Source organism: Plecotus auritus, assembly GCF_963455305.1.
Source record: "Plecotus auritus genome assembly, chromosome: 8".
Lineage (NCBI taxonomy): Eukaryota > Metazoa > Chordata > Mammalia > Chiroptera > Vespertilionidae > Plecotus > Plecotus auritus.
Window position 1 is genome coordinate 152838906 of NC_137782.1, and position 24721 is coordinate 152863626.

The 24721-nt window shown below is 55.1% G+C and overlaps 2 protein-coding genes across 3 annotated transcripts; both read left to right on the top strand.

Annotated features, from left to right (window-relative positions):
• Nucleotides 1-242: 242 nt before the first annotated feature.
• On the top strand, nt 243-20338 carry HAAO (3-hydroxyanthranilate 3,4-dioxygenase). Of its 2 annotated transcripts, XM_080686727.1 has the most exons (10): nt 243-744; nt 3854-3932; nt 10200-10283; nt 10574-10680; nt 13388-13477; nt 13806-13849; nt 14120-14265; nt 15657-15725; nt 15893-15975; nt 16079-17548. In XM_080686727.1, the coding sequence occupies exons 1-10, from the start codon at nt 665-667 to the stop codon at nt 16155-16157; spliced, it is 861 nt and encodes a 286-aa protein (XP_080542853.1). In that variant the 5' UTR covers nt 243-664; the 3' UTR covers nt 16158-17548. The 2 variants fall into 2 exon arrangements, with proteins under 2 accessions (XP_080542853.1, XP_080542854.1); XM_080686728.1 differs by lacking the exon at nt 15893-15975 and having other exon boundaries at nt 461-744; nt 16079-20338.
• On the top strand, nt 18979-20391 carry OXER1 (oxoeicosanoid receptor 1; the record flags this gene model as incomplete). Its single annotated transcript, XM_080686726.1, has 1 exon — nt 18979-20391. The coding sequence occupies one exon, from the start codon at nt 18979-18981 to the stop codon at nt 20008-20010; it is 1032 nt and encodes a 343-aa protein (XP_080542852.1). The 3' UTR covers nt 20011-20391.
• Between the last annotated feature and the right edge of the window lie 4330 nt (nt 20392-24721).

The window sequence follows — 24721 nt, forward strand, 5'->3', positions numbered from 1 at the left end:
AGGTGAGGGCACCGTGCCCTCAAATGGGGCCCAGGGAGTCGCCGTGGTGCGCCAGGGGCCCCCTCACCCAGCCAGAGGAGGGCCGCCAGCGGCACTCTAAACCCGTGGACTCTGGCCTGACTCCGTCCTCGTGACCGGACAGAGGGTAGCACGGATGGGGCCGTGCTGGCCGCTCTGTAACCCTTGGAAGGCCGGGTAGACATTCCCGTTTTTCAGATGAGAAACTGAGGCTTCGATCCAGTGCCAGCACCCGTGCACTCAGACCTTGAGTTTGCCAGCCGCCTGCGCCCCATCATGGTATCTCTTTGGGGCGCAGGCGGAAAGTCTGAGGACACAGGACCAGGATGGTTCTGGGGTCTGCGCCTTTCGCCTGTCTCCGGCTCCCAACCCCCGCGCAGGGGTGCCGGGCGACCCCCGACGTGCGGCGGGCCAGCCGGGGTCTGGCGGAAACCTGGGACGTGGTGGTGCGAGGGCTCTTTGACCAGAGGTGGACAGGGGCCACTGCGGGGGTCCCCACCACTGCCACCTCGGTGCCCTGGGGGTTGCCCCGCCCTTTGACCCACGGGATGCTGATTAACCAGGCGGCCAATAGGCGGCTGGGCGGAACCGCGCCCCTCCGACGGCCGGCCGCAGGACACCGCTGGGAGCAGCGCTCGCGGGAGGCATGGAGCGGCCGGTGAGAGTGCGGACTTGGGTGGAGGAGAACCGGGCCTCCTTCCTGCCCCCCGTCTGCAACAAGCTCCTGTGAGTGCCAGGCAGCCTTTCTCCCGCTCTCTGTCCTCACCTCCTCCTCCTCCATCCGCACCCTCACCCCTCACCCCTCACCCCCAGCTCCCACTTCTTGGTCCAGAGCCTGCAGAAAGGGGGCTGTCATCCTCACGGTGTCTTCAGAGGGGGCGGGCTGTTCCGGGTTCCACCACCTTTGTCTGTTCCTCTTTCTGGCGACTCCGGGGCGGAGATTGTGACCTTGCCGTCTGAGGATGGCTGGGCGAGCTGAGGCCAGGAGAGATGCAGAGGGCAGGTGGCAGCCCTTCCCCTCCAGGCCGGAGATAAGCTCTCCAACCCCCAGTGACTCTCAGAAGTTGGACCCCAGAATGGCAGGAGAACCCAGGCCTGGGAACAGCCCAGTCTTAGCCCAACTCTATCAGGAAGCCACAGGCAGAGGGTGGAGGATCAGCCCTCTGGGAGGATTGTGATTTATTGCTCTTCCTAGTTCCCCTCTGCTGGCAGGCGTGAGCGCACGCACACACATGCATACACACACGCACACGCACACACACTCCCCCAGGCCCTTCCTAGCCACCTCTGCCCATACCACCCAAGGGGGCGATCCTGGTCCAGCCAGTCCTTCTCCAGCAGACCTCTCGGGCCCTCCCCTGAAGCCCTTTCCCCTCCCTGGCCTCCCAGCTCCAGGCTCACAATCCCATCCTTGTAGTATCCACAGAACATCTCCAACACCTCAAAGCACACACTTACAACCACTAATACTTTGACAGGCCAGAGACTGTGCCAAGTGCTTTAACATCATCTCGTTTCATTGTCACAGTAGCCCCGGGGGGTGGGATTTTAATAGGGACTTTCCCAACGTCACGGAGCTAGTGTGGGACAGGGTCCTGGCTCACGCCCAGGGAAGACTGTGACTCCAAAGTGCACACTCGTGGTCACTGTGCAGCACTGCCAGGGCTAACAGCAGCATCCCCCCAAAGCCTCGTCGCCCCACTCTTCCCCCACTTCATCCCTGACCACAGTCTCATTCTCACTCCTGCAGTTTCGCTCATAATGGTGGCTCAGACCCACCTGCTCCTCTCCAGCCCCCCTCTTGTCACCTCCAGCCTGGAAAGTGTGGGCTGTCCTGTCTCCAGGCACCCCACTCCCACCCAGCCCTCCAGCACTGCCCCAATAGTAGTGATCACAAAACGCAGGCCCTGCCTTCAGTCACTCAGCAGCTGTTCACTGAGCACCTGCTACATGCCAGGCACTGCCCCGGACACTAGAGTCACAGCAGGAAACCAACGGACAAGAGTCCCTTCCTCCGGGAACTGAGGAGGCTGCCACTAAATAGAAACCAAAGGGGGTGGAGGCCCAGGCAGACCTGGGGCCACAGGGCAGGGTAGGGCTGTGGCTGTACCCCGTGTTGGTAAGGGCTGTGAGGAGACTCTGCTCGGGGCCTCTTCTGGCTCCTTCCTGGTGGTTTAGTGGTGATCTTTGCACTCTTGGCTTCGGCGGCATCACCCCATCTCTGCCCTCACCTTCACGTGGTGCTCTCCTGTGTGTCGGTGTCTAAATCTCCCTTTCTGTAAGGCCTCGGGTCAGAGAGGATTAGGTGTCCACCTGATCCAGGATGACCTCATCATAGCTTAACTAACTCCACCTGCAATGACCCTATTTCCAACTTGGGGCACCTTCTGAGGTGCTGAGGCTTAGGACTCCAGCATATGAATTTGGGGTGGTGGGAGGCGGGACATATGAAGCTGCTGGAAGGTTTTGAGCAGAGGAAGGACATGATCTTGGCTTCCTTGCTGAGCTCAGCATTCTGACTGATGGGTTAGAATAGTTCTCAAGTGGGCTCATTCAAGAACTTTCCATATGTACCTAGATCAGCGATTTTCAGCCGGTGTGGCGCAAAAATTGTTAAAACATGCAGTACCTGACTATTTAGTCAGGGGCACTGACCTCTTTTCCCTTAGAATCTATCTAGGCTTAGATTATCAAATAAAGGAAGACAAACATCAATAGCCGTCCGATGTGAATGAATCAAAATTATACCTATTTTTGTCAGATCAGCAAAAAAATATATATTTTTGGTGTGCCACCGAATTTTAGTAATTAATTTATTTGTGCCATGAGATGAAAAAGATTGAAAATTGCCATCCTAGATTATATCTCTAGAAAAGATGACTTAAAAAGAAAAAAAAAATTCCTGGGCTCTCCGGCACCCTTCAGGCCAAGACCAAACTCTTCGGCTGGGTTCTCAAGGCCTAGAGTGACTTGGTCCCCCATCCTGATCCAGTCTTCGCTCCATCGCTCCCCAAGACCACTCGCACGGCTCCAGGACCTGGTCGCAGGGCCCCTGTACCAGTTCCCCTCCACGTCCTAAAGAAGGTGCCTCACAGCTTTAGCCCAGCAGTTTTGGGGGAAGAGATAGTCTCATAATCAGACAGCTCAGGGGAGGGGGAGGTAGATAAGGGTCATTTTACCCCTACAGGAAGTGGGGCCTCCAGTTTGCTCTCCTGTACTTAGAGATCTTGAGTACAGCCCAAGCATCCTGATTGAAGAAGAGATAGATCCTTCACCACGCCATTCCCCCTACTGGGTCAGAGGATGCGGGGAACACACACAGAGGGACATGCCCACACACACTAATATACCAAGCCTCAGATACAGCAAGACACATATACATTCTCAGACACACGCAGATTCTCAGACACACACAGGCACCCTGGGATGAGAGTAGATGGGGACAAACCTCAAAAACTGACAGGGACACCCCTAGCTGGTTTGGTTCAGTGGGTAGAGTGTTGGCCTGAGGACTGAAGGGTCCCTGGTTTGATTCCTGTCAAGGGCATGTGCCCAGGTTTCGGGCTCGATCCCTGGTGGGGGCATGCAGGGGGTAGCCAATCAATGATTCTCTCTCATCATTGATGTTTCTATCTCCCTCTCCATTCCTCTCTGAAATCAATAAAATAATAATAATTTTTTTAAAAAAACTGACAGGGACGATGATGCAGAACAGCCCTGTTACCTCTCCCAGGTGTGCCAGGCTCCCTCCAGGCCCTCCAGCCCCCCCCACCAAGGCCCCTCCTGTCCTCTCCCATGAGCTGGTTCAGCACCTTTCCCTTCTCCTCCACTGCAGGCATAAGGAACAGCTCAAAGTCATGTTCATCGGCGGCCCTAACATCAGGAAGGACTACCACATCGAGGAGGGTGAGGAGGTAGGTCTGCAGACTGCCCCTCCCCTGCCCCTGCCTCGGGGCAAGGGGACATTTCCCAAGCCAGGACCTGAGCCTATGGACAGGAGACGGGGTGGTCAGATGGCTGAGCGTGAAGGGGGCTCAAACGGAATCACAGTGCAATACAGCTGCCTGGGAGGTGTGGGCACCCAGCGACCCCTTTGACAGTGCCATCCTCAGAAAGAGCCCACCCTCTGCAGGTATGAGAGGCTCTAGCTGTTGGCATCACCCCCTGGACACAGGGGCTGATGAGATGCCCTGATCTCCTCCCTCTGAGCCCGAATATGCAATATTAGCCTCCAAAATGAGACCCAAATGCTGAGAAGGACCTGGGTGCTCCACTCTGGCCCTAGCAGCCAAGTTCTCTGGGAAGGGTTGGGCTGGGAGGCCCCTCCTAATCTAGGACCTACATCAGTTGCTAGTAGGAGAAAAGAGGGGGGAAGATTTGCAATTTGCCCTGAATACCCTTTTGTACCTTGAATTTTGAACTGTTTCTGTGCTACCTTCCCCAAAGTAAATAAACAACAGTAAAAAAAATTAAGAGAAAAAGATGGGGCCTCTTAAGGAAGGACACAGATGGGACCCCAGTTATCAGAATCTCTGCTGGCAAAGGATCACTATGGGGGCCCCTACCTATCATTTGGGGGGCCTGGCCCTGGGGTTCAAGATCCAGAGTCCAGCTTAGTCTCCAGCCTTCACCCCCACTGCTGGCAGCTCTGCCACAGCTCGGGGCTGGAGGGAACACAGGGGAGTCACTCACTGAGCAAATATGTGCTGAGCACCGAATGTGTGGGGGGCAGTGGGGTGAGGATCCAGCAGGCAGAGCCGACCAGCCCCTCACCTCTCACACTTCCAGGTCCGGCACCTCCCCCCAGACACAACTTCTCACATCACACCTCACTGGAGACCATTTTCTTCTGTACAAAAAACTGCAGGAAAATCCCAAACTGCAGGGAGAAGACGGGATTGGGTGGGAGTGGCCATGGTGGCCAAGGTCTCTCCTGCCCGCTTCAGCTCCTTCCCCCCACCCCCCACCAGTCTTGTCTTCCAGAGGCTTCCACTCTGTTAGCCCTGCTCTCAGTGCCCACTGCTCTGTCTCCCTCCCTTCTTGCCCCCTATCACCTCTGCACCACACCCCACCTTGGGGTCTCCCTGAGCTGCTCTGATGGATGGGTGTCCACTTAGGGACCAGGCCAAGACCAGACTTAGCTGGGAGACTGACAGATGAGGAGGACTGGCCTGAGCAGGTGTCCCCACTCTGGGTTTATGACAACTTGATTTAGGGTCCAGACTCCTTCCTGGTGAGAGAAGGGGAGTCACTGAGCCAAACTTTCTTCCTCGCTGAGCTCAGGCCTCAGCAACAGCCCCTCAGGGGCCCAGGCTCACCCACCACACATATTCCACTTACCCCAGGCCTTCTCTTCCAGCACAGGTGCCAAGGGGCTGGGCTGGGAATGAGCCAACCTGGGTGGGAATCTGAGTGCCCCTAACCATGTGATCTTGGACAGGCCACATCACATCACTCTCTGAGCCTGTTTCCTTGTGGCTCCTGGGGACACTGCCCCTGCCTGGTGGAGGGAGTCAGTGTCTGTGGAGTGTATGCATAGAGCCTGGCACAGTAGGAGCTTAGGATGCATCAGTTCTCTGCACCCTCAGCTGCTCTCCCGCCTATTCTGCCTGTCAGGCCTTTCCAGGCACCAGAGGTCTGACTCAATTCAGTATCTGCCCACAGGGATCGTTAATCCTCCAGCCAGCACCAGGCCCCAAACATCATTTACTTCCAATGGAGCATAATTCCTTTTGGATCGCCCAGGGCTGTGTGGGATTTTCTGCTGTTCTCGATCTGCACCTCTGCTCCAGGCGAGGCCTGTCCCTCATCACAAGGCGGCTTCTGGGCAGAGAGACAAGACTGAGGAAAATTCCACTTCCTTTCTGGGTTTTGGTTTGATGGCTGCTTGTATCTTTCACCTGCCTGCACAGGGTTTGAATGTGGCCCAGACCAGACCCCTACCCCACTCCAGCTGCCCCTGATATTTGCAGGGTCTAAGGGCTATGGCCATTCTCTGGGCCCTTCCTTCCTCCTTCTTACCATGAAAGGACCCCCTTACACACACACACACACACACACACACACACACACACACACACACACACGGGCTTCCTCCCAGCTTGGGGGTGGGATGAGGGGGAGTTGCAGAATTTCCCCTAAGAGACCTTGGGAAGTTTTTTCTTATTTGTTTTAAATAACTTGAATGGGTTATCCTATCTAATAAAAGAGTAATATGCAAATTGACCATATCTCCACTACACCCACAAGCCATGCCCACCAGCCAATCAGGAGCAAGTATGCAAATTAACCCAACCAAGATGGCTGTGGCCACAGAGTGAGCAGGAGGCTTGGGTTTCCCTGGCAATGGAGGAAGCCAAGATTTCCGCCCAGCCTGGCCTGGCCTGGCCTCCGCTCAAGGCTACAAAGTTTCAATTATAGAAGATAAATAAATCCCAGATACGAGGGCCTCTGCTTGGGTCGCTGGAGGGCATGGCTGGCCTGCAAACCACCACATGCCCCTCACCCAGGCCACCCCACACCCCAAGGGAACCTCCACTCTGATCCAGGACACCCTTCAGGGCAAACCAGCCAGCCCCCACCCATGCACCAGGCCTCTATCCTATCTAATAAAAGAGTAATATGCAAATTGACCATCACTCCAACACACAAGATGGCTGCCCCCATGTGGACACAAGATGGCCACCACAAGATGGCCAGTAGGGGAGGGCAGTTGGGAGGGACCAGGCCTGCAAGGGAGGGCAGTTGAGGGCGATCAAGCCTGCAGGGGAGGGCAGTTAGGGGTGACCAGGCCAGCAGAGGAGGGAAGTTGGGGGCACCTGGGCCTGCAGGGAAGGGCAGTTGGGGAGGGGGACCCAGGCCTGCAGGGGAGAGCAGTTGGGGGGGACCAGGCCTGCAGGGGAGGGCAGTTAGGGGTGACCAGGCCTGCAGGGGAGGGCAGTTAGTGGCAATCAGGCTGGCAGGGGAGCAGTTAGGCATCAATCTGGCTGGCAGGGGAGTGGTTAGGGGGTGATCGGGCTAACAGGCAGAAGTGGTTAGAGGCAATCAGGAAGGCAGGCAGGCAAGCAGTTGGGAGCCAGCAGTCCTAGATTGTGAGAGGGCAGTCAGACATCCCTCAAGGGTTTCCAGATTGGAGAGGGTGCAGGCTGGGCTGAGGGACACCAATTTCGTGCACCAGGCCTCTAGTTTTTAATATAAAACTAAATATTGCTTATTGTAAAAAACATGTGACGTATGGGGGGAAATGTATACCTCATTCATAATTCCACCACTCAGGGAATCCCATCACTGGGCGCACTGCCTGCATTACACATGTATGGTCACATAATTAGGATCCTGCTGGGTGTAATTTTGAATCTTGCTTTAACATGATAACTTTAGCATTTTCTATTTTTCCACCTTGCTAATAGTTATTCAAAAATAGTTTTTTGTGTTTTTTTAAATGTTTACTGATTTTTGTTTTAGAGAGAGGAAGAGAGAGAGAGAAAGGGGGGGGGGGGAGAGAGATTGGTTGCCTCCCGCACACTCCCTGACTGAGGACCTAACCCACAACCTGGGTATGTGCTCTGACTGGGAATTGAACCCGCCACCTTTTGGTGTATGGAAGGATGCTCCAACCAACTGAGCCACATTAGCCAGGGCTCAAAAATAGTTTTTAATGACTGCATAATGTCCACATTTTGATTCTATCATAAAATAGTGACATGTCCCGTTACTGCATTATTTTGCTGTTCCTGCCATCGCTGGAGGTCTGTGAATGCTGACTCCGTGGTTTGTACATTGTGTGCAGCGTCCCAGGCAGCAACATTCTGAGTGGATATTGTCATTTTATAGACGAGGAAACAGAGGCACAGGAAGGCTAACTGAACTGACCAAGGGCCTGCTGTGACCTGGCTGAGCTGAGGGCCAGGTAACGATGGAATCCATGCTTTTAACTACCATGTGCTGTGATGACGCAGCCATGTATGGCCAACATGAACAAGGTGCATTACTGACAACTACTGCCACCTGCCTAGAGATGCAATTACTCGCTCAAGAGGTGACCACTGTCCCGATTTATCCTGGTTTCAGCACTGAAGGTCCTACATCCTAAGAAACCCCTCTGGCCACCCTACAGGGGTGTGAGCTGAGAAGGCTCTTCCTGCCCGTTGCCAAATGTCCTTCAGCGGGGTGTGTCAACTTGTCCCTCATGGCAGACTGCAAAGCCACATTCCCCTAGTTTCCCTGAGCTCAGCCTGATTCTCTCTCTCTCTCTCTCTCTCTCTCTCTCTCTCTCTCTCTCTCTCTCGTTAATCCTCACCCAAGGATATTTTTCCTATTGATTTTAGAGAGAGTAAAAGAAAGGAGAAGAGATAGAGAAAAACATCAATGTGAGAGACACATCGATTGGTTGCCTTCTGCACTCAACCCAACCCGGGACTGGGGATCAAGCCTGCAACTGAGGTATGAGCCCTTAACCGAATCAAACCCATGACCCTTCAGGCCTTGGGCTGAAACTCTAACCAATGAGCCAAACCAGCTAAGGCTGATTTCTCTTAGTAGATGCTGTGACAAGGACCTCTATCTCTCTAACTCCTTATATCAGGGGTCCTCAAACTTTTTAAACAGGGGGCCAGTTCACTGTTCCTCAGACCGTTGGAGGGCCGGACTATAGTTTAAAAAAAAAACTATGAACAAATTCCTATGCGCACTGCGAGCCTGGGATGAGTCAGCTGCTAAGCAGGACAGGCAGCGGCACCCGGTGGGCCGGATAAATGTCCTCGGCGGGCCGCATGTGGCCTGCGGGCCGTAGTTTGAGGACGCCTGCCTTATATCATCAGTTAGACATCCCTCTCACAACCCAGGACTGCTGTCTCCCAACTGCTCACCTGCCTGCCTTCCTGATTGCCCCTAACTACTTCTGCCTGCCAGCCTGATCACCCCCTAACCACTCCCCTGCCAGCCTGATTGATGCCTAACTGCTCCCCTCACAGCCTGTTTGCCCCTAAGTGCCCTCCCTTGCAGGCCTGGTCCCCCCCAACTGCTCTCCCCTGCAGGCCTGGGTCCCCCCCAACTGCCCTTCCCTGCAGGCCCAGTTGCTCCCAGCTTCCCTCCTCTGCTGGCCTGGTCACCCCTAACTGCCCTCCCCTGCAGGCTTGATCGCCCCCAACCCCCCTCCCTTGCAGGCCTGGTCCCTCCCAACTGCCCTCCCCTACTGGCCATCTTGTGGCGGCCATATTGTGTCCACATGGGGACAGCCATCTTTGACCACATGGGGGCAGCCATCTTGTGTGTTGGAGTGATGGTCAATTTGCATATTACTCTTTTATTAGATAGGATACTCCTAAACTATTTGACAGGGACCTTTAACATCCATACCATGTGTGACTGGTAGAGAGAAAATGTGTCTGCCTCCTCCTCCCAGCTCCATGGGGTGACCTCAGTAAACACATTAATTATGGACTTAGCCTAGAATAGGGAATATGCAGTAGGAGCCCCCTAGCTCCATCCCTGGGAGCTAGCAGAAGGTGAGTACTCCCATCCCCCACAACCTTCAACCCGCCCCAGCTTCCAGCATCACTGAGTCCACCAATTACACAGCCAACTTCTGAAGGATTTGGACAGGCATAACCCTTCCCCATGCCAGGGCATTACGGTGGCCAGAGGAGCCAGCTTGGGCTCCAGAACTACTAGTATATGCAGACTTGGCTCCAAATTGTGGCTCCAGAACTAACTGTGATCTTGGATGAGTTGCTTTACTCTCTGAGCCTCAGTCTTCTTTTTCCTTTTCTGTACAATGGGGCTAATAACAGTTTTGGAGGTTGTAGAGATTTCTGATCATGGACAGGAAAGTGCTTGCACAGCTCCTGGGACACAGCCAGGTGGTCCTCCTTACCTGGCTGAAGGGTCATTAAATTCTCCAGCAAGCATCTCAGCCAGCCTCTTGCCCCAAGCCACACACCAGCTGTTGCGTCCTGGGTACTTTGGTCATCACTTGCATGTCAAGATGTGATCCCTGTGGCACTAGCACTGTCTGTGGCCTGTGTCAGGGGAGACTGGGGCCTCCGGGCAGCAGTGACAGAGCTGCTCATAAACTCCAAGGACTTCAGGAACTTTCTCAGGGTTCCCAGTGAGAAATCAGGCCAAAACCCTGGAAGAAGTGACGGGGAGGGTCTGAGCCTTTGTGCTGTCCTGTTCCACAGGTGTTTTACCAGCTGCAGGGCGACATGGTTCTCCAAGTCCTGGAGCGAGGGAAACACCGGGATGTGGTCATCCGGCAGGGAGAGGTGAGCGGGGCCCCAGGGGCTGGGAGGTGAAGGGTCACCGCAACAGGAACCTATGGGGTCCACTCATTCTGGCTTTGGTCAAGGTCTTGTCCTCCTGCCCTCCTGCCTGCTGGATCTGCCCCGAACCCATCCTCGGGCACTTCCTCTCTGGGCTGCCCTATCCTCAGCATAGCCCATTCACTGTGGGATGGGCCGGACCCCGTGGGTCAGCCGGAGCCCCGGATGCTGCAGGCACTGAGGTCTCCTTGGGGGATTGCAGCCTTACTGACACCTCGTCCCCTCCACTGCAGATATTCCTCCTGCCCGCTGGGATCCCCCACTCTCCACAGAGGTTTGCCAACACGGTGGGGCTGGTGATTGAGCGGAGGCGGCTGAAAACCGAGCTGGATGGGCTCAGGTAAATGGGGGTCTGAGGCAGACACGGGGCGGGAGGGATAGGCAAGCAGCTGGGAAAGGATCGGATAGATCACAAAAGCTCTTCCTGGCCATTGAGCAGGAATGAGGAGGCAGTGGGGATCCTGTATTTGCCGGTTGGTAGGGAGAGATTAGGGTCGGTGGTGGGTGGTTTGATGATGGAGCTGGTAGGATGTTCTCTGTGACCCTCTGGCAGCCCAGACCTCTGGCTGGGACCAGAGCCTGTGCTTTCTATACTGCCGTCTATTTGGGGTGGGGTGGTTGCCAAAGTCAGGCCCACCCCGCCCAGGGCAGCTCCCAATACTGCTGCTTCTCCCAGCCTCTGTGCCCGGAGTTATCCGCCAGCGCACGCCTCTGCTGGTTTCTCTGCCCTGACTCACTCCACAAGCAGCACTAACATTTGTATAACACTTGCTACCGTTACCAGCTGCACTTTACAGGTGACAAGACTGGGCCAGGACAGTCAGGATAGGGGTGGGAGTCAACACCGGAGAGGAGACCAGCTCGGTGCAGAGACTGGCACTGTTTCCGGAGCTGAGTTCCAGTTTGGTTCTGACAGTCACCCAGTCATTATCCTCCGAAAGGAGGGCGCAGCCTGCGGCTCAGGGGACACAGATTTGGGGTTGGGGGGTGGATAGGGGGAGACACAGATTTTTACAAGAGCTAAACTATGTTTTGTATGTTTTAACTAAGAAAATTTTAAATTCCCAACAAGTTATTAGCATCTGCTATAATGAACATTTTTTGTTTTTGTTAATCCTCACCTGAGGACATTTTTCCCCATTGATTTTTAGTAAGAATGGAAGGGAGAGGGAGAGAAAGATGGTGTGAGAGAGACACATAGATTTGTTGCCTTCCACAGCGCCCCAACCGGGGCCGGAGACTGAGCCTGCAACCGAGGTACGTGCCCTTGACCAGAATCAACCCCAAAACCCTTCAGTCCACGAGCCAAACCGGCTAGGCCAGTGGCGGGCAAACTGCGGCTCGTGAGCCACATGCGGCTCTTTGGCCCCTTGAGTGTGGCTCTTCCACAAAATACCACGGCCTGGGCGAGTCTATTTTGAAGAAGTGGTGTTAGAAGAAGTTTAAGTTTAAAAAATTTGGCTCTCAAAAGAAATTTCAATCGTTGTACTGTTGATATTTGGCTCTGTTGACTAAAGAGTTTGCCGACCACTGGGCTAGGCCATAGTGGACATTTTTTTAAATGCTCCCCTTTTTTTCTAATTACCAAAATCATACACATTCATTCTTGGAATCAGGAAAAGTACACGAAATCATGAACAAAATTAAGATGACCTGTCAGGGACAGGGTAAATGCTATGGTATGTGAGTGATATCTGGAAACAAACAAATAAGTAACAATAATAAAGAGAACACACAAAAACTGTCATCCCACAAATTAAACCTAACAAAGTGCTTAAATTTCCATCTTGACTTTTTTACTCTGTGTATCTGCACCTCCCAACATCACAGTCATATTGTGAGCATGGGTTTGAATTTTGCTTTTTATACAAAATCTCATGAGTATTTCTTATACTTTTAAATTCTTTTTCAAAAACACCATGTTAATGGCTGCATACTGATCTACTGCATATTAACAGTCTGTGGTAGAAGCAGATGCCTGGCCTTAAACTCTAAAAGAAATTTTCCCCTTGGGGCTTGATCTAGGGAGTCTTTAGTGATGGAGAGGACGGTTTCCTCAATAACATTTTTACAGCAAATTCAATAAGAGATTTCATCTGGCTGCTTTGACCTTTAATAAAAGCCAGGGACTCCACATTAAAATTCCACTCTGAAGGCAATTTCTGGATGACATCACGGTCCAGTTATGAAGCTTTGTGGTGGCCAGCTCCATCCCAGGATAGAACTTAGGGTGCCGGGTCGGGGGGTGCACTGTGTGTCCATAGGCAGGACCACTTCTCTTTGGGGGAAGAGCAGGCAGAGCTGGCCCGGCCCTGGGAGCTGAGCCTGGGGATTAGGCATTCAGTCAACAGATGTGCTGTACACACAGGGCCCTGAGGCATGGTGCTCCTCACGCCAGCTCCCAGGCCGGGCTGGGGGCTTGGGTGGGCTTCAGGGAGTCCACTAGAGGCTACGTGCACATGCATACGGACCTTCCTCCCAGGAAGAGGCCCAGCCCTTTGCTCCAGCTCTCAAAGGCATCCATAAAAGGAGAAGGATCTCCGTCTGGGGGGCATCTTCCACATGTTGGTTCCTTAAGGTCCCATGAGCTCTGACCTAGAGCGCCAGCAGGCAGACGGAGCATCCAGCCACAGGCCCCGGATTCAGGCTCAGCCTCCGCTTCTGCTTTGGGAAAAATGAAGACATTGTCATTGATGCTCTCTGTGCTTTGAAGTCTGTCTCTAGTCTGTCCTGCTTCTGCCATTTAAAGGCCGTGTAATCTCTACCAAACTGCCAGCTTCTCTGAGCCTCAGAGTTCTATCCGCTTTGTAACTCGCCAAGTTTGGGGAACTAGGAAGAGCTATGTGAATGGGGTGGATAACAGCCCTCTCACTTTGGGGGTGCACACTGCTGCTGGGAGAGCCAGCTGTGGCCACTGGGTTGCACTCACAGGGTGAATGAAGCAGAGCCAGGCAGGCCCAGAAGTCAACATGCAGAGCTGGGCCCGAGGGAGGTGACCCTGAGGCTGCCCAGAGGGGAAACTGGTTGGCCACCCTTTGCTCTGGCAGGTACTACATAGGAAACACCACGGATGTCCTGTTTGAGAAGTGGTTCTACTGCGAGGACCTCGGCACACAGCTGGCCCCCATCATCCAGGAGTGAGGCCCAGCCCAGCCCCGCCCCTCATTCTCCTGAGGCCCCGTGCTCTGGCTGGGGGGAGCAGCCCCTCCGAGAAGTGCTCCACAGAGCACCTGCCAGCCTGCAGCGGTCGGATTTAGGGAGAAAGTTACCTCTCCCGGGAAGGAAAGGAGGCTCCCTCCATGGGCCTGGGAGGGAACAGGTGGTGGATATGAGTTGTATGAGGGCCCCCCCACATGTATGTGTGGGTTAGAGTGTATGTGTGTGTATGTGTGTGCACGCATGTGTCTCACTGACCTCTCAGTTGGGAAAGCTGGTCCCTCTCCCCCTTCCCTTATGTCCCTGCAGGTTCTTCAGCTCTGAGCAGCACAGGACAGGAAAGCCCATCCCTGGTGAGGCCACAGGAACTGCTTTCCTCTCCCCTCCCTCCCTCCTTTCCCAGAGCAGGATGGGGTTCGGCCCAGGGTGCTAGGGAGTCCCCTTTTGAGTCCTCTGCCCAGTACTCAAGGTACAGGAAGATGGCACCAAATGGTACCCCCCACACGGCTGCTGGGTCCTTGGGCCCTGTCCTGCAGTGGAGAGCTGGGCCCCTGGGAACTGGGTCTGCTGGGCTGGGAGGGCTGGGCCAGAGGACACTGACCACAGCTGGGCTGTGGGTGCAGACCAGCTGCTCATGGACACGCCGTTCCCCTTGAGCACACGATCCGTCATGGAGCCCATGTCCTTGGAGGCCTGGCTGGCTGGCCACCGCAGGGAGCTACAGGGCGGCACATCCCTCAGCCTGTTTGGGGACACCTATGAGACCCAGGTAATGCAGCCTGGGAAATGGGAACCACACACACACACACACACACACACACACACACACACACACACACACATTTTGGAGGTTGTAGACATGGGCATTGGCCTTCCTGTTTCTTCCCTGACTCCAAAAATGATAGTTTTGCTATGAGTAGAGGCCTGCAGAGGCTATGTGGTCCCAAGCAATCTTTCTTTGCCTTCAGAGTGGGGTGTGGCTCATCCAGTGATAGGGTTGTAGGGTCTGGGGTTACACCCCTGCTAGGAATTCCTGAGCCTTTGGCCAGTCACAGCCTTGGGAGTTGGAAGGGAGAAACATGTTTGGAGGTGAGGGTCAGGTGGAAAGGTACACAGAGACCCAAACAAAGCCAGGGCAGGGGAGTGGGGGCCACAGGCATGATTGCTAGATGGTCAAAGTAGCAGGCAGTGCCCGGGTCCTGGCGGGGCCCCTGGGGTAGGCAAGGTTCAGGGACTTATCCTGGAGATAACAGAGGTTCGCCCAAGCATTGAAGACAGGGGATGATGAGGCCAGAGTGCTGCTTTAGAAAGACCACTGTACCCTGTGTGGGTGGGGTCAGGAGGGCAAGTGTGGAGGCAAGGAGACCCGCCAGAAGGCTTGTGCCCGCTTGTGCATTTCAAGTTCTACTGGCACATCCTTGCAGTTTGAATTAGAGCACTCACCCACCCCCGCCTCCCAGAGAGATGCTCACTGGATACAGACCTGCCTCAGTGTAGCAGGGCTGCGGGAGCAGGCACAGCCACAAAGCCCCTGCCACCCATCACGGCAGCGTCATTCAGTGCTGAGCTGGCGCATGGCCTCGCCTTCCACCTTTCTCATCTACTCCCACCTGCTTCAGCTTATACCAACAAATACCCACTGAGTCCCCTCTGGGCCCGCAGGCGCACAGCCAGCACACTAGCTGCAGGCTTCCAGGCTGATGCAGATCACAGAGGCTCAGCCTCCCTCTCGCTCATCCCCTCCCATCTCCCTCCTGCTCCTTAGGTCAAAATTTCAGAGTAAGGGAGGTGGGCGCCCTTTGGGGAACTGTGTGTGGGCTACGTGTGTCTGCACTATGCCGTGCACATGTGTGTGCCCCTGCGGGTATTCCTGTGGGCCAGCAATAGCTGTGACGTGCTACAGAGGGACCCGATGTGCATGTGGGTATGGAGGGCAGACATGTGTGATCCCGAATGGCAAGTGGGCAGCTCCCATCATGATGGAGGCAGCAGGGAGGCCTGCAACCTGGGCAGCCTTCTCTCCAAGTCCTGGCCTTTGCATCACACAGGGAGATGAGGCTGTACTACAGGCCCCGCCCCTGGCCCACACAGGCATGGTGTCTGGGGGCCAGGTTGAAGGGGGCAGGAAGCACCAAAGAGATCTGTGTCACTTCCCACCAGGTGATCGTCCATGGACAAGGCAGCAGCAAAGGCTGGAGGCAGAACGTGGACATGTGGCTGTGGCAGCTGGCAAGTGGGGCCCGCAGGAGAGGGTGGCACAACCTCCTGCCCTTGGGGACCAGGCTGCTCCTGGGCCTTGTGCTCCCAGGGCCTCCTTGCCAAGGCCGACTCAGGACTCTCGGACAGCTGTTGGGGCTGGGTAGCCTCCATTTGATTCTCCTGCTCTTCTCCTCCAGGAGGGCTCCTCTGTGGTGACCATGGGGGGACAGCGCCTGAGCCTGACCCCCGATGAAAGCCTCCTGGTGCCAGCCAGGACTGAGTGAGTCCGCTGGGAGGCCTTTCTCCCGCTGTGGGACTCCCTCCTTCCCTGGGATCCGTAGGGCCCAGCCTTGCCTCACCCCTGCCCACCTGTGTCTCCACAGGTACTCCTGGGAGCGAGGGCAAGGCTCTGTGGCCTTGGCGGTGACTCAAGACCCCGCCCGCAAGAAGCCCCTGGGGTGATGGTCTGCTGAATGTGCACAGCGCCACCCCTGCGGAAACTACTACTTTCCCAGCCCCCACTGCTTCTCGGTCTACTGCTGCTGAGTGCCTCAGCGCCCCCCTCGACCCCCTGCCGGGCCCTGGACATCATTGTTGTCCATCCTCCTCCCGTCCTCATCCTCTCATCCCAGACTCTCCCCTTCTCCTCTACAGCCCTCAGCCCCCTGCCCCACACAGTTCGGCCAGGTGGTCTGTCCCTGAGTCTAGGCTGCCTCTCCGTCTCTCTGTCCTCACAGCCTCAGTTCAATATTTGTCTGCCACCCAGAAGGCCCTCAATAAAGGCTTCCTGGTAGATGAGCGCCCATGGGTCTGCAAGGACACAGACTATGGTCAATGGCTGACCCCATGTGCTCACGTGACTGTGTTATCTGCAGTGTCCAGGCACCGGGTGACTGTGGACATGTGGCGGGTCTATTAGGGGGTGTCCCTGCTTGTAGAGGGGCTCTCATCACTGTGCCTGTGGCCTGGTCCACATGGGCCAGGTCGTTGTCCTGGGGGCACAGCGGATGTTGTCTCTCTGCCTCTTTCCCACGTATTTTTTTAACATAATTTTAAAAATAGCATCTGTTAGGTTTTTCCTCCCAATAACAGGAGTGATTTCTGCTAGCTGTAGGAAATATAGAAATACATAAAATTCCACCCCCAGAGCTAACCAGTCTTAATACATGAAGACTGTGATGAGCCCACAGAGGGCAGGAAGCTCTAAGAGGAGCTTGGCAGCCTTCCCCTGCTCCCCCTGCTGTTTACAGGTGCCCTATCCAAAGACAAGGCTCCTGGCCGGCTCTGGGGTCCGGAGTACTGGGAGCCCCAGAAGCAGCAGTGTGTAGAAATGAAACACGAAACCTGTAGTGGGAGATCTTGTCTTCCTGGGGCTTCAATGAGAAGTCGATGAGGGATGTCGGGTGGGGGGGGGGGCGGGGGGGTGGTAACAAGGTGGCGCTGGACGGAACGCATCCCTGGTTAGAGTCAAAGCTTCCTGTGGAAAACCGGGGGTCTGAGCCCTGCCTTCCCCACGCCAGCCCAGTGGCTCACTGCTTTGGTTCACTCCACTGAAGAGCAGAGAAGAGCCTGGCTTCGCAGAAGGGGCTTCTGGCCCTGAGGGATAGAAGGACCTTTACCCACCTCTCTATTCCCAAGGGCTTTCCTCTCCTGAAAGCAAAGAAAAAACACCCTCAGGCTCCCCCAAACTTGCAAACAGCCCAAGGCAGTGAGGGCAGAGGCCTGGCACGTGCCAGGGCTGCAGCCATGTGTGGCTCCGTGCGGAAGCCAGCAAAACACAGGAATGTCCCAGGGGGGCTCTGGGAGGGTACGGGTGGCCAGGAGAAGAGGGAGTCCTCCCTAGTGCCTAATCCAAAACAAAATAATGAAAATTAGATGTCCTGTTTTTCTGAACACCAGCTCTGTGCCAGTGAATTCCCTAGAAGTTTTTACATACATTGCCTTATTTAATCCTCACAACTCTCCAGGAAGGTGGTAGCACCGCTTTAAAGAGGAGGCTCAGAGAAGTTTAGAAAGCAGGCAGCTCTCTTTCCAACCAAGGCCTGTCTGCATTCAGAATTCAGGCTGGTGGTCTCACCACCTTGCTTCCTGCAGTTGTATGCAGCCTGACTGCCCTTGGCCTTGGCCAGATGGAAGTCAAGATCAGGGGGATCTGTGGGAGAGGAGCCAGTGGCCACGATACCTAAAACCCAGAGGCCTAGGCAGAGTTGGCAGCACATGGCACACTGCTGACCACAGTCAGTTGGCAAGGGTAGGTGTCAGGGCCTGGAACCTGGAACCACAGCCTCCCGTGGTGCTGTCCCAGGTTATCAGGCGCCCTAAGCTCTCATCTCTGCCCTCAGGCCTGGTCACATGGGGTCATGAGAACACCTCACAGTGGGATAGCAGGATCTGTACCTGGTCCAAAGCCAGCCCCAGCCTCCCACACGCCTCTCTTCTGCGAATGCTGGGTGGAGGCGGAGTGGAGTAGACAGTGGACAAGGAAACTCCATTATTCCCAGGATTGTTCTGTTCGGGGGAGAAGCCCCCAGGTCCCCAGATCACAGCAGGGGAGCCTTCTGCCTGTGGGATGTGCTTCATCGGGTACTTGGACGTGGGACCATCACAGACTTTGGAATCATCAGGAATCTGGAAGTAACTACAGCAGCTGGCAGGGCATAAGCGGGCTGGTTCCCACAGGCCATGCTCACCATTAGGTGTATGAATGCCCTGCCTCCCTCTCCCCGCACAACATCCTGTTGGGCCTGTAGTCCCTCCACCGGAGCTGTGGGGGCAGGCAGAGGGCCGCCCAGCCTGTAATTATGATAGAGGGTGGGGGTTGTCCAGGGTGGTCTGCATGATCCTGGGAGCTATGGGTTTCTAGGACCAGCTTCTGTCTTCAGCAAGCAGATGTCTGACCATGCAGAGCCACATACACTCTCCCCACCTCACCCCAGGTGGGACTTCCTTCCACTTCAGGGTCTCCCTGGGCCTCCATCTCACCCCTGCTGAGCCCTGATTCCTCCTCTGCCAGGGGCAGCACAGATGCCCCCTCCAGGCTGGGTTCAGACACCTGGGGAGGGGCATCAAACCAGTGTGGGAAGGGAAGGAAGGGAGGGCCTTGCGGTTCCTCTTTGCTATCAAACAGGAACACTGGGTGTTTCTCAGTGGCTTCGAGGATACCGATGAAAACCCCAGAATATTGAGTCATTGTGGTGGCAGCTGATGGAGAGCACTCATCCCTGCACCCTCCTAGAAGCAGAAAGACTGGACACTTCTCTCAGCTCCGCGGCCCAAGCAGCACATGGAATTGCATAACCTGAGCGCTCCCTCTCCCCCCTGCCTCCCAGCCTCTTCCCCAAAGGTGCCCGCGTTCCTGGCGCCAGTCCTGGGCGTGGAGTTCATCCTGGGCCTGCTGGGGAATAGCCTGGCCTTCTTCATCTTCTGCGTGCGCACGCGGCCCTGGTCCTCCAACGTGGTGTTCTTGGTCAGCCTGGTGGCGGCGGACTTTCTCCTGATCGTCAGCCTGCCCCTCCGCGTGGACTACTACCTCTACCGCGAGACCTGGCGCTTCGGGGCCGCCGCCTGCAAGGCCAACCTCTTCATGCTGTCCGCCAACCGCTCGGCCAGCGCCGTCTTCCTCACGGCCATCGCGCTCAACCGCTACCTGAAGGTGGTGTGGCCGCACCACGCGCTGAGCCGGGCCTCGGGGCGCGCAGCCGCCGGGGTGGCCGGGGGGCTCTGGGGGGGCATCCTGTTCCTCAACGGGCACCTGCTCCTGATCACCTCTCCCAGGGAGTCCTGCATCAGCTACCAGCTGGGCACGAGCTCTGGGGCCGGGCAACGCTGGCACCAAGCGCTGTACTTATTGGAATTCTTCCTGTCCCTTGCACTCATCCTCTTCGCCATCGTGAGCATCGGGCTGACCATCCGGCGCCGGGGCCTGGGCGAGCAGGCGGGCCCGCGGCGGGCCCTGCGCGTGCTGGCCGCGGTGGTGGCCGTCTACACCATCTGCTTCCTGCCCAGCGTCCTCTTTGGCGTGGCGTCCATCGTGGCCTTCCGCCTGCACGCCTGCCGCGCCCTGGACATCTGCTCGCAGCTCTTCCACGGCTCCCTGGCCTTCACCTACCTCAACAGCGTCCTGGACCCCGTGCTCTACTGCTTCTCCAGCCCCAGCTTCTTCCGCCAGTGCCAGGCCCTGCTGGGCCTCGTCCAGGGCTCACAGGGCCCAGCGAGCGATGAGAGCTCCAGCCAGCCCCCCGCCCGCCTCCAGGAGGTAGAGGCCCCAGGCAGGCTGCAGGCGCAGGGCTCCCTGGAGGTCTCGCTGGAGCCCTGAGGGACTGGGGTCTGCGGCAGTGCACGGGCCTGGCTTGGAGGGACAAGGTCACTCCTGGACTGTCGTCAGCAGAGGCTGCCACAGCCAACTGGACAAGGGACACCTGCAGGAGCCAGGTGGGTGGCAGGGAGAGAAACAGTCTTGGCCTTTCTGAGACGTGTGTCCCTGGTGCCACCCCGAGGGCAGGAGGAGTCTGATGGCAGGTGGGGAAGGCAGGGGCTGCAGGAGCTGCAGGCAGCTGCCCAATCCCGCCCGGGTCGGAGCTGATGGCTGAGAGCAGCTGCATTTTCTCATTTGTCCCTTTCAATAGGAATAAACTTCCTTTTGAAAATGCAAGCCTATTTTGGCTTTCTAAAGGAACCTGAATAAATGTCTTTGGGTCCATCCAGTCCTGGCATCAGTAGGGTTCAAAGGAAATGCCCCAAGGTGAAGGGAAACTCTGGGGACAGTGTGGGGAAGCCATCTAGGGTGCCATGCTTCTACACAACTCCTAGAGCCCAGAAGTGTCCTCAGGATCACGGGAGGGCACCCCTGCTGAACCCCTGGGAGGTTCCACAGCCCTGCTGAACCCCCGGGAGGCCCCACAGCCCTGCTGGGCCCCCGGGAGGCCCCACAGCCCTGGTGAACCCCCGGGAGGCCCCACAGCCCTGCTGGGCCCCCGGGAGGTCCCACAGCCCTACTGGGCCCCTAGGAAGTCTCTGGTCCTCTCTGGCCTTCAGCTTCCCTTCTACAATCCCTGAGGTCTTACCCAAAATACCAAGGACCAGGCCCTGCACTGCTCTCCCCTGAGACCAAGTGGAGGTCACCACCTCCACCCAGTCCAGGCTCCTGGCTCACTTCCAGCTCCCTCCCCCTCCCCCCCCCCCCAGGCTTTCCTCAACCCCAAGTGCACGACCAGGGCCCTGACCCTGGCCCTACGGGACAGGACTGGGGTGAGGGCTGGGGCCTCAGGGTCACCAGAGCTGGCTCACAGCTCTCCCCGAAGATCATCTTGCCCACCTCTACCCCTTTCTGTTCTATTCAATATGCCAGTGGTGTCTGAGACCATCTGGGCTAATTCATCTGGTGGCCTGCGTTTCTCAGGTACAGGTGTGTAACCTGGCATGAATCAGGGTTTTGTTCTTTTTTGGAGGAGGGGATGGTGGTTGTCCCTGTTGTCCAAAGGGGAAGTCACAGGGTGGGGACATAGCCTTCCAAGGCTCCCAAAGGACTACTTAGAGGTCATTAAAGCCCCAAACATGTACCTCCTAAACCCCATGTGTCCCCAGCCCCGACCACCTCAGAACAATACACACCTCCCCGAAACACACGTGACTTCCTGCTGGGGAGATAGAAGGGGCCGGGACTGGTTCTCCACTTACCACCCCAGACACGGGCCTCTAGGCCTCGAGTACAGAGACCAAATCCTCTCTCCCCCGTTTCCTTGGGAGTTTTAATCCACTCAGTCCAACCCTCTCATATCATGGACAGGGATGCTTTTCCACCTCAGGAATGGAGGCCAAAGTACCAGGCTGTCCCCCATGCCCCAGGAAGGAGGCATCCAGGAACAGTGTGGATGTTGGGGTGGGAGATGGCGAGAATGTGTTAGAGGAGGGTGGCTGAGGGACAATGGGTGGAATCGATATTGGAACCCATTTCCTCAATGTATAGCTAATCCTCTTACCTTTTCTGAAAAGTTACCAGGAGCTCTTAGAAACTCACAGATATAGGAACCCAGCCCAAGTGATAGAAAGGGGTGTGCCACCTGGGCCCTCCAAGCTATCTCCTCGTGTTTCTGTCCCCCAGGGCCTCCTGCTCCACTCCTCCACTCTTGTTGCTGCCTTTTTCTCCCTGGTGGAGCCTCTGCCAGGGACGCCCTACCTCTCCACCCTCGGCTACCACGGGGAGAAGCGGGCCAAGCCTGGACCAGCTATTTCAGCCTGAGGTTTGGAATTTCCAAGTCAGACACTTTTATGAACGGCTCGAATGCTCCTGGAGGCTGGGGACTGAGCACTTTTCGTGGAGCCCCACCCGGGGGCATACTGCCAGAGCATGAGTGAGGGAGGCAGTAATGGGGGGGGGGGGGGGCGGTGAGAAAAGATGGGGGAGAAAGCAGGCTGTTGAAGTGCAGGATTGTCTACCAATGAGAGGGCAATGCCCGAGGTAGTATAAGTGAGCTGAAGGCAGGCTGAATAAAGACCCCATTTCTACATTCGGGTTCCAAATAGCACAGGTCCCTGGGGGGGGGGGGGGGCTGTCTACTCGGTGTGGATTTTGAACAGTGCCCTCTCTCTCCTCTTGCTCTGAATGTAACCTGCTGTCGCTGTGAGGGACAAGCAAATGGCATCCATGACTCTGCTCCTGGGACTCCTGTGCGGGGGCAGATAGCAGGCAGGTCTGGGTTGATGGGCCTGTGGCCACTAATCATCCAGCATTTACTGGGCACCCACCAGAAGCCAGACACTAAGCTACAAAAGCAGACAATAAGCTCTGACCTTGAGCCCTCCAGGCCAAGCCTGGGAGAGACAGACCTGCAAATAGATTGAATGCAGCCCCAGCCAGAGTAATCCAGGGTATCTGAGGGAGCAGTGCACCTGAGAGCACAGACAGAGCTAACTCTGCCCAGGTGTCAACAAGGTAATGCATGAATCCTGGAGGATGAGGAGAAGAGTGAAGGGAACAGCAACCCTGACGTGGTGAAGAGCATGAACAAGGCCACAGAGCTGAGAAACGACGCAGTGTGCAGAGAGGAGTGAAGAGATCACTGAGGCAAGAAAGGAGGCGGCCTCGGCACAGAGTTAGGAGACAGGACAGGCAGGCTGGGCCCTCAAGCTCAGGAGCCTGGATTGGCCCCAAGACAATCAATATGGCAGGAAGGAGAATATGTGTGAGGTTTTTAAGAAGTCAGAGATGACCAGTTTGGCATTTTGATCAGTCAACTCTGGTAACACTGTGGACAGACTGGTGAGGGGGTGTGGGAGGCGACCTGGGCAGGAAACAGTTTGTGTTCCAAGCAAGGACCTGAATAAAGGCAGCTGGGGAGACTGTGAAGGGACAGCAATGAAGCACAGTCTAGGTAAGGAAATAGGTGACTGTAGGAGATGGAGGGATGGTGACACTGAGCACACAGGTAGTAGAACCCGCTGGGAGGAGCAGATAAAGAGTTGGAGGGGCTCAGAGGACCTCCAGGTAAACATGGACAGTAACCACTCAGGCTGGAAGTAGGATTTCAGAATCTTCCTCTTACTAATTCGGAGTTGAGCTTATGGGAATGGATGGGGTCACCTGGGGAAAGAGTGAAGAAGACTAAGAATCATCCTTTTAAAAAATCCCCACAAGTAAGACACGTAGAGGAAGACCCAGTAAAACACCCAGAAGAAACCTCTAATAGGAAGAAAACCAGGAATTTTGCAGTAAGAACATAAAAAGGCAAGGCAATCTCTCTGCTCAAGTATAGAGATTGCCTATTAAAAAGAACAGAATGGAGACACCTTTTATGAGGGTAAAAGCCAAACATATAATACCCAGACAGGCTGCAAAGTGCTTCATGAAAGAATAAAGCATTTTCAAAGCTCCTAATTGCATGCTGAAGAAAGCTGATCTGAAAACAAAAGGGTGTGCCCGGCCGGTGTGCTCAGTGGTTGAGCATCGACCTCTAAACCGGAGGTCGTGGTTAGAATCCGGTCAGGGCACATGCCTGGGTTTTGGGCTTGATCCCCAGTAGGGGGTGTGCAGGAGGCAGCTGATCAATGACTCTTTCTCATCATTGATGTTTCTCTCATTCCTTCTCCCTTCCTCTCTGAAATCAATAAAAATATATTTTTAAAAAATGAAAACAAAAGCGTGTGTTTGACAGTCTGCTCAAGTATCTTGGATTGAAAACCTGGATTAACAACCATTGTCTGGTACTATTAACACAAGCTTTTAAAGAAGTGATGGACTGGCCTTAACTGGTTTGGCTCAGTGACAGAGCATCAGCTCTCAGACTGAAGGGTCCCAGGTTTGATTCCAGTCAAGGGCACATACCTTGGTTACAGGTTCCCTGGCCCTGGTCAGGGTGTGTGCAGGAGGCGACCAATTGATGTGTCTCTCTCACATTGGTATTTCTGTCTGTCTCTCCCTCCCCTTCCACTTTCTAAAAATCAATGGAAAAATATCCTCGGGTGAGGGTTAATAATAATTAAAAAAAAGTGATAGACTGTCTTTTGGGTAAAATTTAATAATATGCAAAACATGTTCTGTATTGATTATAGATTCATAGATATGTATTAATTGTGTAAAATCATGCATTTGGGATGATAAACACCAAATTAAAGAGAGTGCTTGCTTGTGAAATGGAGGAACATGGGAAAGGGGTTCACCGGTGACCACCACTGTATCTGAAATTATCTTTGTAAAAATATCTGGAAAAAAGAACTATGAGCAGTATTTGAATGTTGCTTAGCTTTCCTCTGGGTAGAAAATGACGGGGTCAGTGTCATGAGCAAAGAAAAGTAATATGATGACAACATCTTCAAATGCTCAAGAAAGTTCAAGTGCGATGACTGAAAACAGTGCCGGGTTTGGCAATTAGGTCACTAATGCCTCTATCGACAGCAATTTCAGTGAGTGGCTGGGAGTAGGGGCAGAATGGAAGCCATAAAGTACTATAATGGGTTGAGAAATTAATGAGATTTGAAGCAATGGAGACAACTCTTCCCTCTTCCAAATGTGCCTGCCAGCACGGAGAGGT

Bases quoted from the DNA above. Each gene is read 5' to 3' on its own strand.
- HAAO (XM_080686727.1), top strand. From the start codon at position 665: ATGGAGCGGCCGGTGAGAGTGCGGACTTGGGTGGAGGAGAACCGGGCC. The intron at 13,478-13,805 runs GTGAGGCCCAGC...ATGTCCCTGCAG, and splicing joins CTGGCCCCCATCATCCAGGA to GTTCTTCAGCTCTGAGCAGC. The intron at 15,726-15,892 runs GCAAGTGGGGCC...CTTCTCCTCCAG, and splicing joins ACATGTGGCTGTGGCAGCTG to GAGGGCTCCTCTGTGGTGAC.